This window comes from Henckelia pumila, unplaced genomic scaffold (assembly GCF_033568475.1).
Source record: "Henckelia pumila isolate YLH828 unplaced genomic scaffold, ASM3356847v2 CTG_525:::fragment_3, whole genome shotgun sequence".
Classification (NCBI taxonomy): Eukaryota; Viridiplantae; Streptophyta; class Magnoliopsida; order Lamiales; family Gesneriaceae; genus Henckelia; species Henckelia pumila.
The window spans coordinates 4,256,169-4,272,414 of record NW_027331857.1 but is presented as its reverse complement, the minus strand read 5'-3'; the positions used below and the strand labels follow the sequence as shown (position 1 = coordinate 4,272,414).

Genomic DNA, 16,246 nt, shown 5'->3' with positions numbered 1-16,246 from the left:
GAAGTCATATCAAATACATCCTCAAATGTAATCCTTCCGTTCAAACTCAAACACAATCATAAAGGTCTTCTAAAAAGAGTAAAGGTGACATAAGTTTTAATTTTTATAATAAAATGATGAATTGTGTTTGATTTTTTTAAAAAATGAAAGATGTATTATGATTTTTCAACTTTTCACAAAAATATTGATGTAATTATACCGAATAAACCCATATCAATTAACATTATCTATGATTAATTTTCAGTACATTCAAATTTCAATATCATTTAAAAATTGGGATTATTCTATGCTACACCTGGAGTACTTCTCCCCTCATGATGTGGTCAAATATCAACCATTGGATCATCAAGACATATGTCAATTGTCATAAAAATATATGGGTACCACGTGATCTAATGGTGTTGAAATAGGGGGAGAAACACTCTCGGTGTAGTGTAACATAGCATAGACTAACCCTTAAAATTGATCAAGTCCAATATATAATTGAAATTCGATACTGAAAATTCAAACCAAGATTGAATTCAGTAATTAATTTCAATAAAGCATCGAAGTCACACATTCTCACGGAGTCACGGTGTAAATTAATGCTGTCTGTCTCATCTGCCGACAATTTGCTCTCCCTTCGTTATTATTAGCAAATGAATGATGTGAAATTCATGTTAATTAATTAATCAATTAACAATTTGACGAATGGTTTTCCAATTCATCGGATAAATTGCAAAATAAACCCTTATAAATTGATTATTCACATCGAAAAATGCATAGAAATGAAACCACAGTTCTTTTGGATCTTAGGCCATCTTCAACCACAAACATCATTTTGGTGCAAGTTTTGCACTAAAATAATGTAATTTTTGCATCAAACAATACATCTATCTCAAACTCATTTCCAAAAGGAATATTCTTGGAATATTCTCTTTATTTTACATATATTATTCTAATTTGCTATTTGTCACCCAATTTATATTTTTATTTTAATTATTTAGTATTTATTTAAATAAATATTAAATTTAATTAATAATTAAATATTCATTGATAAAATTAATGAATTATTATATTAAATATTTTTGTCCTAATATTTAATTTTTAAAACAATAAATTAAATATTAAATTATTTTTCAAGAAAATAAAATTTAGTAATTAAAAATTAATAAAAAAAAAAGTGGGCTGCGCCAAATTTGGTGCAGCCCATTTTCCTGCGCCATATTTGGCGCAGGATTAGTGGGGGCGCCCCGTTGGACTTCAATTCTGCATCAAAATGGTGCAAATGCAGCGTTGGAGATGCTCTTAGAAGCCATTTTTTACGTACAAATATAAGAATTTTTCACACCTGGATTTTAGTATTTGAATCATCGTGCTATTTTATACTAATACTATCATTAAAACTAGTTGCGTGTGTGATTAAAATATGAATATTATTTATTATATATATATATATAGTACTTTTTTTGTTTCAAATCAATTTAAATTTTAAAATAAGATGAAGACACAAAAATAGAGAAAATCCTGGACAAATAAAATTTAAAATAAAGATAGAGATTTTATTCCTTTTTAAAGGATATTTTAGATATTTCGTCTTTGACTTCACCAAATTAATTTTAATTCGGTTACTAAGTAGTGCTCTTTTTTAATAATATAGTAAGTATAGTAAGATATGAAACTCACACACATTAATAATGAAATCACTACTCTTTTCTTGAGTGTACCTGAAATTTGCTGATATTGGTAATAAAGCACACGGATTATTTTTTTAAAGAACAATTATGAATTTTCTAAACAAAGTTTTTTTCTATATAAATTACCATTCAGACATAATAAAAGCCATCATTTATAATCTACAAACAATAGTAATATGTATACATTAAGTTTTAATCGGTATATGTATATTAAGTTTTTCCATGAAGTTTACGAATAAAAACTTGCTTAAAACGGTCTCAAATGTCATCTTTATGAAATAGATTTTTTTATTTGAGTTATTAACAAAAAATTATTAATTTTTATGTCAAAAATATTATTTTTTTAATTATAAATATGAGTAAAATCGATTTTTTATCACGAATAAAAATTCAAATTAGTTATGTTCAAAGAAGAAAGTGGTGCGCATCCCGAAAATTAAATGTACATGCTTTTCAAACTTTAAGATGCATCTCTAACCTAAAATTTAAAGAACATGTATCTTATGATAAAATCTCACAAATTTATAACCATTTTTGCATCATGATTCACATCAGAAATTCTCTACAAAATTGATGCTTGAACTTTTCTTAAAATTTTGAAGTAGTAAACAACATTCTTTCAAGAAGAGATATGGCATTAACTTCTAAAGTACCTTTATTATTATTATTATTTTTTGCATTAAAGTCAAAAAAGAAAGAAGAAGGGAAGAAATTGGATCGTAAATATTAAAAAATTCAAATCAATAATATGGACAATAAACATTTTGTTGAAAAATGAAATTGAAAGGTCAAATCAAATTCCAAGATCTACATTGTAACGTTACAACATAAAGAGTGGCGTTGATGTATTAATTTGGAGCGTCCTGTGCTGTATTCAACATTTGCGTCTCAAAATCGCGGCGGCTTCTTCTCTCTGTCTCACTTGTGGTGCATGTTCGAATCCACTCGTCAATTATTTGCAGGAGGACAGGATCGCACTCAAATCTATTGGTGGTCTTTTGCGTTGTTCATATCTTATCTGTAATTTTGGAGAAAGCGAAAGCCAAGAAAAACGAGCACCGACCCACATTTGTACGTCGCATTCCCTCTACGCCGGCTTGCTCCGTAGGTGATGTTCTTCATATGGGTTTTTATGCTTCTTGATGCTACATTTTGTTAGTGATTTTTGGGTTAGATTGGATTTTATCTCATATGTGAGCATTTGTGTTTCCCGGACATATTTCTGAAGAGGTTTTCTTGTCAATTCTTGAAATGGTTTTATTTTGTTTATGTCTTTTTGGGTAATGTGTCAGGGATTATACCATTACGGTGAGTTCTCGAGTTGTCCACTCGTAGGGTTTATACTTTGCTTCATTTGATTCTGATCCGTAAAGTATGGCCCTTTCAATGCTTCATTTTTTTTGTAAAGTACTTTACTTTCTTGCTAGGATAACATGTCTGAATTTCATGTTGTGAGTTTATTTAGTAGAAAGATCAGGCTTTTATTTATTATTAATGACTCTCTGAACTCTGATTCTGTTCACCTGATAGGGAAAAAAAAAACTAAAAAATTCACTTAAATCTTGGTTGAAAGGGGCGCAATTGGTAGTACCTACGAGGTGATATGCAACGCCTTGATTCAAAAGCCAAATTCTTTTATGATGGTTTGGCATTTAACTTATAAGAATCGCCTCTCTCAGTTCTTGTGTTTCTTTGCTTTTGGGTCTTGAGTTACTGTATTTTGATGGGAAGATGGGTAAACAATTTTCCATTGTATTTGGCAGATACCATTCTTTGATTGATTTGCTCTTCTTCATCATATACTGATCTATTTTTGTGAGCTCTCTTTGCCAATGTTTCATCAGGTGACTTGCCAGTGAATTAGTTTCTGAAAAATACACAAATTGTGCAACAAGTTTATGTTTGAAGCTACAGTGATTTAAATAGCTGGTTGACTGTGTAAAACTTACTCATCTCATACCCCAAGTGCAAAACTGTATGTTAATATATCTGCAGTGCTGATGTTGTTGATATGCAGGATCCTGCCTTGTGTCCTGATTATCTTCCTGGAAACTTTAAACGCACAATAGTTCTTCAAAGCAGTTGCTAGGGGACCTTTATCTTCCCACAAAAGTTGAGAGTGAACTTTTGTTCTGGGACAGCCTGCTATGGTAATGTTATCCTCCTTTCTTGTGGATATAGGATGTCTAATAAGGATTTGCAGATATTTATCATTTATGCAAATTGGTCGAGTAAATAAATTCATATCATTTACGCTTTGCGTCCCTGTGTCACATTGCAAGAATAAAAAATAGGGGGAGCGAGAGATTTATGACTTTCTTACTGTACAGCGGATTTCTCATTCGGAGTGAAACTCCATAACGATTGTGTTTATATTGTTTAGGCAACTAATGAGAATCTTCCCCCGAATGTCATAAAACAACTAGCGAAGGAATTGAAGAACCTTGATGAAACTCCCCCAGAAGGAATCAAAGTAGGTGTGAATGATGATAACTTTTCAGTTATCTTCGCTGACATTGAGGGCCCAGGTACATTTCTTTGCCATTATCCTCATGCACTTTAGAAAGTCATTTCCTTTTTGTGACTACATGTAATCTTGCAGCTGGGACTCCATATGAAAATGGAGTTTTTCGTATGAAGTTGATTCTGTCTCATGATTTCCCACAATCCCCACCAAAAGGTTTGTCTTCATTTATGCTGAACACACATTCCATTCTTATCAGTCATGGATCAGGAAACATACTTTATACAATAACATTTTGATTTTTTTTTCTTCTCTCTTGGCTGTACATTCCAGGCTACTTTCTGACCAATATTTTCCATCCAAATATTGCAACTAATGGTGAAATATGTGTCAATGCTCTGAAGAAAGACTGGAACCCAAATCTTGGTTTACGTCATGTTTTAATAGTAAGTTCAATCACTTTCGTAGTTCTCGTAGAGTTAGTATTTGACCAATTTGAGATATTTTATCAATGTTTCAGTACATTCCAGGACCATTTAATTTTTTTCCTTTCTCACGCTCTTTTTGTTTGATAGGTTATCAGATGCTTATTGATCGAACCATTTCCAGAATCAGCTCTAAACGATCAGGCTGGCAAGATGCTGCTTGAGAATTATGATGACTATGCTAAACATGCCAGGTAAGTCGTGCCACCGTGTTGCTAAACTGTCATATTCAAAAACTTGTATTTTTATCATGAACTATGCATCTGCTTGTGCTGTTCTCTCATGATAATGAACAAAAAGTCAAGGTTTAGACTTGCCAAGTAAAACGTCGCGCGAGGACTCTCTTTTCTGGCCAAATCTAAAGAACAAGCCTAGAAAAAATAGAGCATTTCCTTTCCTTTTGATGTGTATAAATGCAACAAAACTCTGTGAAAACGCAAAAAATCTGTTGAAGAATCGCACGATGATTGATTCCAGGATCAGTTTCTTTTGGGGGTAATTTGCCTACTTCAAATTATAGACGGTTCAAAAATGAAAATTACCGAGTCCCCATGCAGTCTTTCCTTGTACATTTTCTATATATCTTTTAACTGATTTGTGATTAATAGAAGGGTTCAAAATAATTAACATATTCGAGAGTTTCTATTCACCGTGGAATGGATTTGTGTGGAAAAACAAGACTTGGATGTATCATGAGCGAGAAATCCTCTTGCTATCATCCTTAAAGTAACACTTCTCTAAACCTTATTGAAGCTTATGCTTCACGCATAGAGTCGTCGGCCAGGGCTTATTCTGTCTTTCACGAGCACCTTAGGCAAGATTTTGCACAATGAACTCCTCTAACAGCTAATCTATAGCCATTATTGTTCTATGAAAATAGTTAACTTAAATCACGGCAAGAATCCATTTTGTGGCTTTGTAGATGCTTTCACTCTTTTTCCACAATACAATTTCACAATTTGGGAGGGTCGTTGTTACAGTTGTGAATGACAGCATGGTTTGTGCAGTATTCTTTTCATTATCTGACTTCTCTAAAATCAACAGAGTTTACACGGAAATTCACGCTCTCAAGCCGAAGCCTAAGTTCAAAACTGGAACTATATCTGAGTCCACTGCTATAAACGTAGACCAAACAAATCCTTCGGTAAAGAGTGTCGACCACAAGAATGCCGCATCATTTGCTGCACCACCTTCACCACTGGCCCCAAAACCTGGAAACGGTCAAGATCAGCAATCAATTGCTCTAACTTCATCAACTGAGACAGGAGTCAGTGGTTCTGCTACATTGACACAAAAAAGAGAATCTGCAGTGACTAAAGTTCCTGCAGACAAAAAGAAGATGGATGCTAGAAAGAAAAGCCTGAAGAGATTATAAAGATTCAATGGATCAACCATGTCACATTTCTGTCATCTTTTTAAATGGACGTGAGGGAATCGTTGTAAGATTTGCATTTTTTCACGTCATTTCGAAGTTGGAACTGTGGAACGTTGCAATCTTGCATCTCCTGTGCAATATGATATTCCTTTTCAACCTATTTGTTTGGTTCTGCTAACAGGCGAGGACGTCACCGTGCTGATCAATTTGGCTTGTGGTGGAACAGTTTGTTGTAAAACGAAAGTTTAAGATTTGAGTCGTACTGAACCAACGTGCAAGTAAAAATTACATCTTGAAATACTTGTTCTCGGTATTTTGGTATAATCCTTGATGTATTGTGCATTGCATGAGGCATTTGACAAATATATAGTATTTTAGGGAAAATTCGATCTCTTAGGTTGCTTTTGATATGAAATCCATGTATTTCGTTTAGTTTTATTGTTTTTAAAAAAATAATATAATAAATTTTAAATTCATGCCTTGAAAAAAAATAATATAACAAATTTTTCTTGCATTAGAATACAAGTAAGAATGGATTATAGATGTTTTAAATCCACGTTAATTACAATGAATATACGTGAGAGGTGGATTTGATGTTTATGAACTTAATTTTCTAAACAACAAAAATATATTTAAATATATTTGAAATCTATGAGTTGAAATAAAACCGTACGTCGAATTCAATTACACGTGTTTGGCCAAGTTTACGAGATCCACATCAACCTTACTTAAAAAAATTGTCTAAATATCGGTATGTGACAACTACACATGTTAGGCCCAACGTACAAGGTTCATGGTAGACTTCGCTTAAAAAAACTTGGTCAAAATATGAGTGATTGATGCGTAGCTAAAATGAAATTATATTGGATTTCTATAAGACAAGTCGATCCATCCATATAATAATGAAAAATAATATTTTTTCATGAGTCAAATTGAATAAGAAATTAATCTAAATTGACATGTGAGACAATCGTTTAGGATTTTTGTGAAAACTATAGTATTGGGTTGGAAGTTGGAACTAATCATGTTTAGATAGCTCACATTATGCTAATTGGATAATTCCTTTAAAATTTTGGGACGCCCAACCATTAAACTGACCGAATTTTTCATCAAAGCCAAATAAGTAGACGAATTAAAAATCGATTAATTAAATGGATAACTTGATTGGTTGAAATTTTTTCAACAAAGGTTTTTAATAAGAATTTGAATTCGAAATACCAATTTCGTGGTTCAGAAAATTTTTATTAAAATTTTGTGGTCTTCCAATTCTATGGCCCAGAAACTAAATCGAATAAATCAATTTTTTTAATTAAAATTAAAAAAATCCAAATTATCCATACAAACTTTTGGCAACACATATCGAGTCTCTTGGGTCGCTACTGCACATTACTGGTAAAATGGAAAAATTATAAACCGGCGATTTCTTAATAACACCTCAACACAGTACTTCGAGTATTTCGACAAAAGTTAGATACCATCACAAGTAACCATTAATCTTTTCAAAAACTTCAAAACCATAAAAAAGAAATGATGAAAAAGGGAAACTAGCAACTGATAACACCAGTTCCACCCTATGTTCATCCTTCTATCCAAGATAAAATTTTTGTCCAATTTCGCATTCATAATTTCATGTAATTTTTGGAGGTAGGGACATTACTTGGCCATCATAACCTTGACAAACTCTTCGTAGTTAATCTGTCCGTCCCCATCAACATCCGCCTCCCGGATCATCTCATCAACTTCTTCATCGGTCAGCTTCTCGCCAAGATTTGTCATTACATGGCGAAGCTCAGCAGCAGAGATGAAACCATTTTGATCTTTGTCAAAGACGCGGAAAGCCTCTTTCAATTCCTCCTCGGAATCTGTGTCCTTCATTTTCCTTGCCATGAGATTCAAGAACTCAGGAAAGTCGATGGTTCCATTGCCATCAGCATCCACCTCGTTGATCATGTCCTGGAGCTCAGCTTCCGTTGGATTCTGTCCCAAAGATCTCATCACGGTACCGAGCTCCTTGGTTGTGATGCAACCTGCACACAATTTTGACTATATATTTTAAGTAACTAAAAGTGTAAGAAAAAGGGGGATCAAAATCACTGCATTTCAATGAAACCACATCCAAAGAGATGGTGATGATCCAGTCACTTCGCATTTTTTGAAACAAAAATACATAATTGAAACAGATGGCAAAGAAATCAAACTTAGGTGCTGAAACGTAACTTAGGTGAAGTTTTTCAATATATAGAGATAAGAAATCCAATATCAAATGCAGAACAACAGGCATTTATTATCACTAATAATTAACGAGTATATGCCCCTTGTTATACCTTATATCTTATTGTGTCTTTCGTTTCTAATAACCATGTATAGTAGAAATCTTCATGGATGTGGTGCCATGCGTAACAATTCTTAGTACAAGTCGGACTCTCAACAAGATGTTACCACATTATCATCCGGGAATAGATCGAACAATCCACACGACCATAAAATTTCAAAATGATGAATAGATACAAAATGAATGTAATGAAATTAAGACAAGTACTCAAGATTCAATCTTTTAATTGAGTGTGCATTTTTAGGATTTTCCAAGTTTGTGTTGAGAAGACCTCTATGACAGGTACAAGAATTAAAATGGTTTTGAGGTTTTATTACAGTCATAGTTACCCCATTGTTATATCATTTAGGATACCAAAGGAAAAACAATAAGCTGGAATTGGGAAATATGGCAACATGACTTATCCTAACATGCTCCACACTCATGGAAGAAATATATTTGATGCCCTTTTCACCACAGAAAATGCATTTCTTTCTTTCTTTCTTTTCACCCGAAATAGGCAAATTTAGTTGTAAAAATAAGCTACTAGATCGCATATGTATCAAAGATCACACTAGATCGCATGTGTATCAAAGATCACACTTGATTATGGAGAACATGAGAAACCTGACAAATTCTTCCACTCTAGCACGTGCCCCATTTCCCAATCTCTTTTTAACCATCTCTTGACAGCTTAACTCCAAAAGATTACCAAAGTGACAGCAACTATGTTTTCAGATGAGGAACAATTTAATTCATAACAAAAATAAAAAATAAAAAAACTAGATCTGCCGTAAAACACAAAACCCACATAAAAAATACCGAATCCACGCAAAAAAAAATCGCATCTTTTTCACATAAAGACAAGGATATGCAAGAAATTTCCCGAAATGAAAAAGAAGAGAAGAATGATCGAACCATCTCCATCCTTGTCAAAAAGGCTGAAGGCCTCCTTGAACTCAGAGATCTGGTCATCCGACAACTGATCCGCCATTTCTTCAACTCAAAATTTTCTTGGATTCTGATATCCTTTCTTGCTTTGTGGGCTTTTCTGAATTGAAGAAATGAATGAAAAAGAGCGATGAGATGGGGCCTCTGTTTTACCAGTGATCAGCGTTATATATATCAGACACAGAAGACGCAGATTATTGGGTGGCAGAGATAAATTTGGTACATTAAATTAAGATCCGCTAATTTTCTTGTTAATAATGTTTTTGGAAATAATAATGATATCCCGTTGTGTCCGGACGTGATTGGCTCGGGCTTTTTCCGTTGCTACGATCTTCCCGCTTTGACTTTCTTCCATTTCTTTTCTCAAAATAAATTTTGAAATTTTTATTTAATAAACTGAAAAAAATTAGAACTTTGTTGGGAAAAATTCAAAACTTTTTTTTTTTAAAAGAAAAAAAAAACGATTTGATGCATACATAGTTCTTATACCAATCATGTCCTTAGGTTCCGTTTGGTACTATTATTAATAATCTATGTATAAAATTATCATGTCTAATCACACGTTCTTTTCATCATATTATTTATCCATCTATTAATTATAATTTTACATCAATCAAATCATTAATTATTTATCTTACATCAATCAAATCATTGAATTAAAATTACTATATTACCCCTTATAAATAATATTATTTATATTTTTTTATTATTAAAAGAATAATATGGTAATTTACCATTTTTGTATAAAATTTAATCAATCAAATCAAATAAACTATAATCTATCAATCAAATCAAATCAAATATTCACTATCTTTTTTTATTTATTTTTTATTACGTTACATTACTTATCTATATATTATTTTGTGTCTCGAGCATAAAATTATATATTTATTAGAGGAGATATTTTTTTCTTTAAAATTGTTGTTTTTAATTATAAAAATTTGATTTTTTAAAAGATAATTTTATTAGCTTTTTGACTTATGTTTCTAACTATATTTAAAAATAAAAATAAAAATATTTTTCAACATTTATCCAAATGTTAAAATCATTTTTGTTTTTTTTAATACAAGCTATTGAAAATGTTCAACTTATTTAAATATTTTTTTAAGTTATAGCTTTCCGGTATCTAATTTGTTTTCCAAAATAATCCTCGAACGATAAAAATCAATGATCCTCGAAACAATAATAAAAAAACAACAAATTAACTTCATTAAAGACTTAAATAAATAAAATAAATAAAACAAAAACTATTTAAATATATACTATTTTATATAAATATTTACTATATAAAAATGTAGAATATAGACAACACTTGCTCTCAAAGCATCGTCTATCCGTAGTAGGTTATACATGTCGATCACGATTTAGCATAATTGTTATAACGAAAATCAGAACTAAATCTTATAATATTTTATATAATTTTTTGTAAAGCCAAAATATAAGTGAATTCGGTCCGACATTTTGTTTTGCATAAACCGTGATAGATATGCAAAATTTGAAAAATGAGACTGGCCTAGTTTTTTTGTTAACCAATCTTTTTGAATTTTTTAAAATTTTAAAAATCTAATGTTTATCCAATATACTAACAAAGGAAATTGCACTTCACCCCACCATTTTTGCTTTATTTCCTTTAAAACCAAATAAAAGAACCAAATCAACTGTAGCATAAAATCCCAGTGTCGGGAGAATCATGCAAAAATAGAGATCCACGGCAAAAAGATATCTTGGATTTGATGAAGAAATGGCGAATCCCAGAAGGACATCTTACTCGAATCAACTCCCAATCTCTGAGCCAATCCCCCAATTCCAATCCCAGACCCCACAAACAGCTACGACCCTTTTGGCCTCACTCAAATTCTTCCTGAAGAAACCCCACGCGTTCCCTTTTCTCCTCTCCATTTTTCTTCTCCTCACATGGGTTTCTCTCAGAATCCAGCACCATTCCGCCAGTTCTTTACACCAATCTTCGTATGCGGGAAATGGGCTGACTGTGAATGAGAAAAATGGTGGTTATTTTAAGGATTCTGGTGCCAATATTGTGAAGTTCTCTTCTTTTTCTTCTATTGTTATGAAGGATAAGCGTGGATGGTTGATTAACCCTGTATCTCTTGCATTAGATGCTGCTGCTCCAGGTTTTCTCCAGCTCGCCTCTATGTTTTCTTTCCTTTAGTCTTTAAAAGCTACATTTTTTATGCACCTCATAGTTTGTTTTCCTGAGTTACTTATTCGTACTTGGGGCCTACTAAATAAGATGAAAATGCTATGAAGGTGCGGCCACTAGGAATATTAGTGAGAGTTTATACATAAAAACTACACATTAAAATTGGTCGCGGTTGTGCCCCTCTGTTCCATGCCTTCACTTTAAGAGCAGTGTGCTGCTGTTACTGGTTGTTGAAGAATTTGACCTTGTTTGTGTAGCTAACGGAACGGGAAAAGGCTGCGCCTTTGATCTTCGTTTTTTTTTTTTTGGGAGAAGGTCTTTGATCTTTTATTTGTCGAGACTGCTCTATGTTCACATGATAGACAAAATATTGATCTTGTTAATGCTCTTGTGGCTAGGAACTGTACATTTGCGCCATGCTAAGTTCCACTTTAGTTTTTATTTTTTTGAAAAAAATGTTTTGAGACTCGAGCCAATAGTTTGGAAAAATGTTATTGCGAGGATGATTCTATTTGGAAAAATGGTACATTCAGATTCAACTTTTGAGGAAACAATTTCATATAAGATTTGTCCAATGAATATTATCAAATTATATTTGACGCGATGTTTATGCGAGTAATCATACATTTGAGTAATATATTAGTAATAATATAATATTTGTAGAAATTCATGAGAAGTTGAATAAAGTAACGATTATGCTTGGAGATATGAAGAATGATAATGAAAATGAGATGGTAGTATTGGTTTTATTTTGAAAATAAGAAGATTATTGGTTCATTCAAGCAATCTAGTTTTTACCCTTCGAATATTTGGTTGAAGAATGTTTCCAGTGAATGACAAGACAAGTTAGGAATTAGACTTTTCCCAACTGCATGACATTTTTTTAAAATACTCAGACATAAATGCCAGCTTGGAACATGTTATTTAGAGTGTATGGTAAGCGAAGACATTCCATTCCTCCCCAGTGGTATCAAAGTGAAAAAAAAGTTCAAGCATATTAAAAATTGTCATGACATCAAGATTTCATTCACGTACATCATTATACGCAAACATGGTGAGTTGTGCTGAATTACCTTGAACAAAGAAGCTGTAATTGTTCTAAATATATCTTAACGTATTTCTCGATCTGCGGAGGATATTTTCATTAAAATGCATATAAGAGCACATGCTAAAATTTATAATTTTTGCTGCTGTCGGTGTCACTGGATAGAAAAATTGGTGCCTACGTGTATTGGTAATATTGCTGTTCCCTCAGGTGGTACATCTTAATAATTTTATAACAATGGAATGTTAATTTGCAGGTGGAGCTCTTTCTTGTGTTTCAATTCATGTTGGTGAGATCCGACCTGGAGGTATGAGGGGAAACCATAGGCACCATACTTGTAACGAAACATTTGTGATATGGGGAGCTAAGACGGTGTTCAGGGTATTCTTTCTTTCTCTCTTTTTAGCAATAGCAGCAATACCCGCTAGCAATATTTCAAAATGATTTGCAGACATCCCCAGCAATTTTGTATCTTTATAATCTTCAATCATTGATCAATTAGACTGCTAATCAATGATTGAAGAGAGGGAATAGGAGGATAAAGAAAGCAGTGGGAGGACTTCTAGTGTTTTCCTCGTATAAAAGTTATTTAGGTTTTCTAAGTTTGATCAGCTGAATAGATACAACATAGGACATGTTAGAAAGATATGAGTGGTACTTTTTATATTCTATCAACATATCTGCCATTTTTTGGATGGAATAGGTTTTATTGTATGTAAGAGGAGACTATCTCATTGTTTAAGGTGATTCTCATTTCTTGGGTCAGTGTATTTGTGTAGAAAGTACTGTTGGCAATGGACCCAAATGTTAGATGATGCCTGTCGCCTTAAAACGTTCTCTATTGAAATACATCATATCACCAAATTTAGTGCTAGATCGCTTGATGAAAGCAAGGGCTATTTGAATTTTTAATCATTATAAATAGAACTGAGAATAAGATCTTTAATTCAATTTAGAAGAGATGTATATTATTTCCAATTTGGAAGTTGTGTACTGAAAGGCCTTTCAAGATTATCGTTGTCAGTAAATTTTTATATATCCAGAGGAGAGTTTAAATTTCTTCTACCTATTTTGTTTTGGACTTCTGAGAGGCATTGCTTCCTATAGTTAATAAAACTGAGAGGCACTGGCATTGGGCAAAACATTTTACTGAAGCATGTGTGTAGACTGTGAACATCATTCAATTGTTGCTTCTTAAGCGCTTTATATGATATACAATAGAATTTGCTACTCCACTAATTAATATTTGTTTTAATTGTTGTTTGGTAGTTTATTGAACACATTTTACACGCAATACAATAGAATTTTCTACGTATATCTAGATTCTAGAACATATGCCTCAGTATTGTTTGACGAGGGTCACGAGGCCCACTCCTCGCCTTGTGCCTAGCTGCAAGAGACGTATGTACCTTAAAAACCATATTTCTTCTCTTTTTCTATAATAAATTAGGTCGAAAAGAATATATGATCATCCAATTTTTCCTCTCATTTCTTTCTCACAAGTTTGCAACTCCATGAAACTCGTTCAAATCCTGCAGCTGGAAAACGGTGCGGTCTCAAGAGGATACTCAGAGGTGACCATTGGTGCAAATGAAGTTGCTGTTGCTGCAAGTCCTAGCGGCACTGCACATGCTTTGGTGAACATAGACAATACGCAATCCACATTCTTCTTGGGATGCCAGGATAGTGTTATAAATTATAATAGCTCTACTTCTGATTTCAATGTTTGGAAAGACCTATAGCGTTTTTCGCTCATTTCATGTTAGCCGATTTATATGGAGTTGTTTCTTCTGTGAACGATTCAGAACGACCCAAAACTGAGTAGACCGGACGATGATCTGATCTGTATAGAAGGCATAGTGGTTTGTCGACACGGATTTGTTTTGTTTGGTAAGGTTGTTAATATCTACAGATTCAGTACTTATAATTCGAAAAGAAATATAGATGTTGAACCCTTGTGTTTGCGTCCATATTATTATACAACAATTACTGGGGATTGTTTGCACTCCATGTTTTATCAGTTTGATTTCATCTCTCTCTCCATTTTATTAGGTGAAAAAAACCACCCTCAGTCGTTTCATTTAAATCTTATCTTAACACTATCTAAACTTCATTACTATTTTTCAATATCAGTACAAGTGATATCAGAAAATGAGAGAAAACTTGTAAGATGAAGAGTGTTTAAAATAAATCAAATAATGATATCTATTGATCTCAACAATCAATTAATTAAGACAGAAAAAAGTTTGAAGCCTCAGACTTGTAAATATCAAACAAATATTTATCAGTTTTTAGAAATTAAATTATAAAGATTTAAAGGAAATAATAAAGGGCTAGTTTTTGTAGATAAGTAAAGTGCCTGGACAATGGTACAAGTAAAGAATACAATATATTACCATTAAGATTAACAATACTGTACTACGGCTGGTGATCAGCTTGTGACAAGAATATTGCATCTGCATTTTCATCATTGCAATACAAGCAAGGATGTTGCTTATTAAAATGCTGCATCTTCAGAGTATTTCTTGCCAGCAACACAACTTGCCTGTTGCTTAAAGGGCTCAAATTCTCCTTCAGAACCATTTCTATAGCATGGCTAAAAGCACCATAACCCATTCTTCCATTCTCAGTGATCTCCACATCTGCAGACGTCTCATCCGCTTGACAACCGCTAAGTAAAATCCCTTCATCTGGTTTCAATGCCTTGGCAATGGAGCCGTGCTTGTGAGGGGGTATACGAAACGGGAGACTAGCATCCGATCCAAACAATTCCACCAAGTGTGTGGCGATGTCTGAGGTGTTTATTTTTGTCATAGATGTTAGGTGTTCGATTATTGATTGGATTGGGATTGTTTTTGGCTTGTGAGAGTTGCCAGCAACGTCCAACGACGAGCCAAAGATGTCCTTCCCGTGGATGCTAGAGGGGCCGATTTGTTCGGTTTCTTTGTCAATGAGTCCCCCACTGTGGCAGGAGTCTGAGAGGAAGGTGAACGTTGCTCGTTCGGGTACATGGTTGACCAGCTCCCGGAAGTCTACATCTGCAAAAGGACAGAAAAATTCTTGATCGATATTGATGGTTCATCGTGTAGCACTTGATTTTGTTCAATTTAGACTCACTTACTGGTAACAAGATTGAAATCACAGGGGACGATTGCTTCTTCTTTCTTACATGAAAAGTGTGGTTTGATTAGTGTTCCATGGCCGGAAAAGTGGAAGAACAAGACATCTCCTGGTTTAGCTTGGCCAATCATTTTCTCGAGCGCTTTCTTGATGTTGGCTCCTGTGGGCATGATCGAGCTACCAGGCTTATCGATTAAAAGATCAACCCTAACTGGGTCAAACCCGAAACGGTCTACGAGTACCTCGTGCATGGCCAAAACATCATTGTGGCATCCACGCAACTCATATGGGGTGTTAGGATAGTTACACCCCACAAGAAGAGCCATTTTCTGAGCCTTTTCCATCTTGTGGCAATCTTGGTTTCAACTTGGTGGTTGTGAGAAGTCTTTTTGGGCTTTGTTTTTTATGCATTTGGAGTTTCAAGCTTATGGCATTTTATATAAACAGGAGTACTCTTCTTGCAAGGAAGGACATTCATTTTGAATGTTGTCCTCCAGTCCTTGCTTTCAAGTAATCTTCTTGCTTGAGTACCAACGATCCCATACAAGTCTTTTGGATCTTTCACGTCTTCTCTTTCACTAATTCGATATTGAAAACTTGTATAATTAATTGAAGGCTTCTTGTAATTTTTTATGAACAAGATTGTCATTCTGATACG

The 16,246-nt window shown here is 33.5% G+C and overlaps 4 protein-coding genes across 10 annotated transcripts; 2 read left to right on the top strand and 2 right to left on the bottom strand.

Annotated features, from left to right (window-relative positions):
• The first annotated feature begins 2,536 nt into the window (after window positions 1-2,536).
• LOC140873236 (ubiquitin-conjugating enzyme E2 22-like) lies at window positions 2,537-6,300 on the top strand. Of its 7 annotated transcripts, XM_073276288.1 has the most exons (8): window positions 2,998-3,274; window positions 3,440-3,520; window positions 3,694-3,826; window positions 4,060-4,204; window positions 4,279-4,356; window positions 4,474-4,586; window positions 4,716-4,819; window positions 5,670-6,300. In XM_073276288.1, exons 3-8 carry the CDS (start codon window positions 3,824-3,826, stop codon window positions 5,998-6,000), a joined length of 774 nt encoding a protein of 257 aa, XP_073132389.1. In that variant the 5' UTR covers window positions 2,998-3,274; window positions 3,440-3,520; window positions 3,694-3,823; the 3' UTR covers window positions 6,001-6,300. The 7 variants fall into 7 exon arrangements, with proteins under 7 accessions (XP_073132390.1, XP_073132387.1, XP_073132386.1 ...); XM_073276289.1 differs by lacking the exons at window positions 2,998-3,274; window positions 3,440-3,520 and adding an exon at window positions 2,537-2,747; XM_073276286.1 differs by lacking the exons at window positions 2,998-3,274; window positions 3,440-3,520 and adding an exon at window positions 2,537-2,780.
• A 1,104-nt stretch (window positions 6,301-7,404) lies between these two features.
• On the bottom strand, window positions 7,405-9,470 carry LOC140873022 (calmodulin-7-like). The gene is made up of 2 exons (XM_073275985.1): window positions 9,230-9,470; window positions 7,405-8,027 (listed from the first exon to the last, which is right to left on the bottom strand). Exons 1-2 carry the CDS (start codon window positions 9,303-9,305, stop codon window positions 7,654-7,656), a joined length of 450 nt encoding a protein of 149 aa, XP_073132086.1. The 5' UTR covers window positions 9,306-9,470; the 3' UTR covers window positions 7,405-7,653.
• Window positions 9,471-10,936: 1,466 nt separating this feature from the next.
• Window positions 10,937-14,468, top strand: LOC140873021 (uncharacterized). Its single transcript, XM_073275984.1, has 3 exons — window positions 10,937-11,394; window positions 12,725-12,849; window positions 14,007-14,468. Exons 1-3 carry the CDS (start codon window positions 11,004-11,006, stop codon window positions 14,208-14,210), a joined length of 720 nt encoding a protein of 239 aa, XP_073132085.1. The 5' UTR covers window positions 10,937-11,003; the 3' UTR covers window positions 14,211-14,468.
• Window positions 14,469-14,842: 374 nt separating this feature from the next.
• On the bottom strand, window positions 14,843-16,206 carry LOC140873031 (metacaspase-9). Its single transcript, XM_073275998.1, has 2 exons — window positions 15,590-16,206; window positions 14,843-15,506 (listed from the first exon to the last, which is right to left on the bottom strand). Exons 1-2 carry the CDS (start codon window positions 15,930-15,932, stop codon window positions 14,887-14,889), a joined length of 963 nt encoding a protein of 320 aa, XP_073132099.1. The 5' UTR covers window positions 15,933-16,206; the 3' UTR covers window positions 14,843-14,886.
• Between the last annotated feature and the right edge of the window lie 40 nt (window positions 16,207-16,246).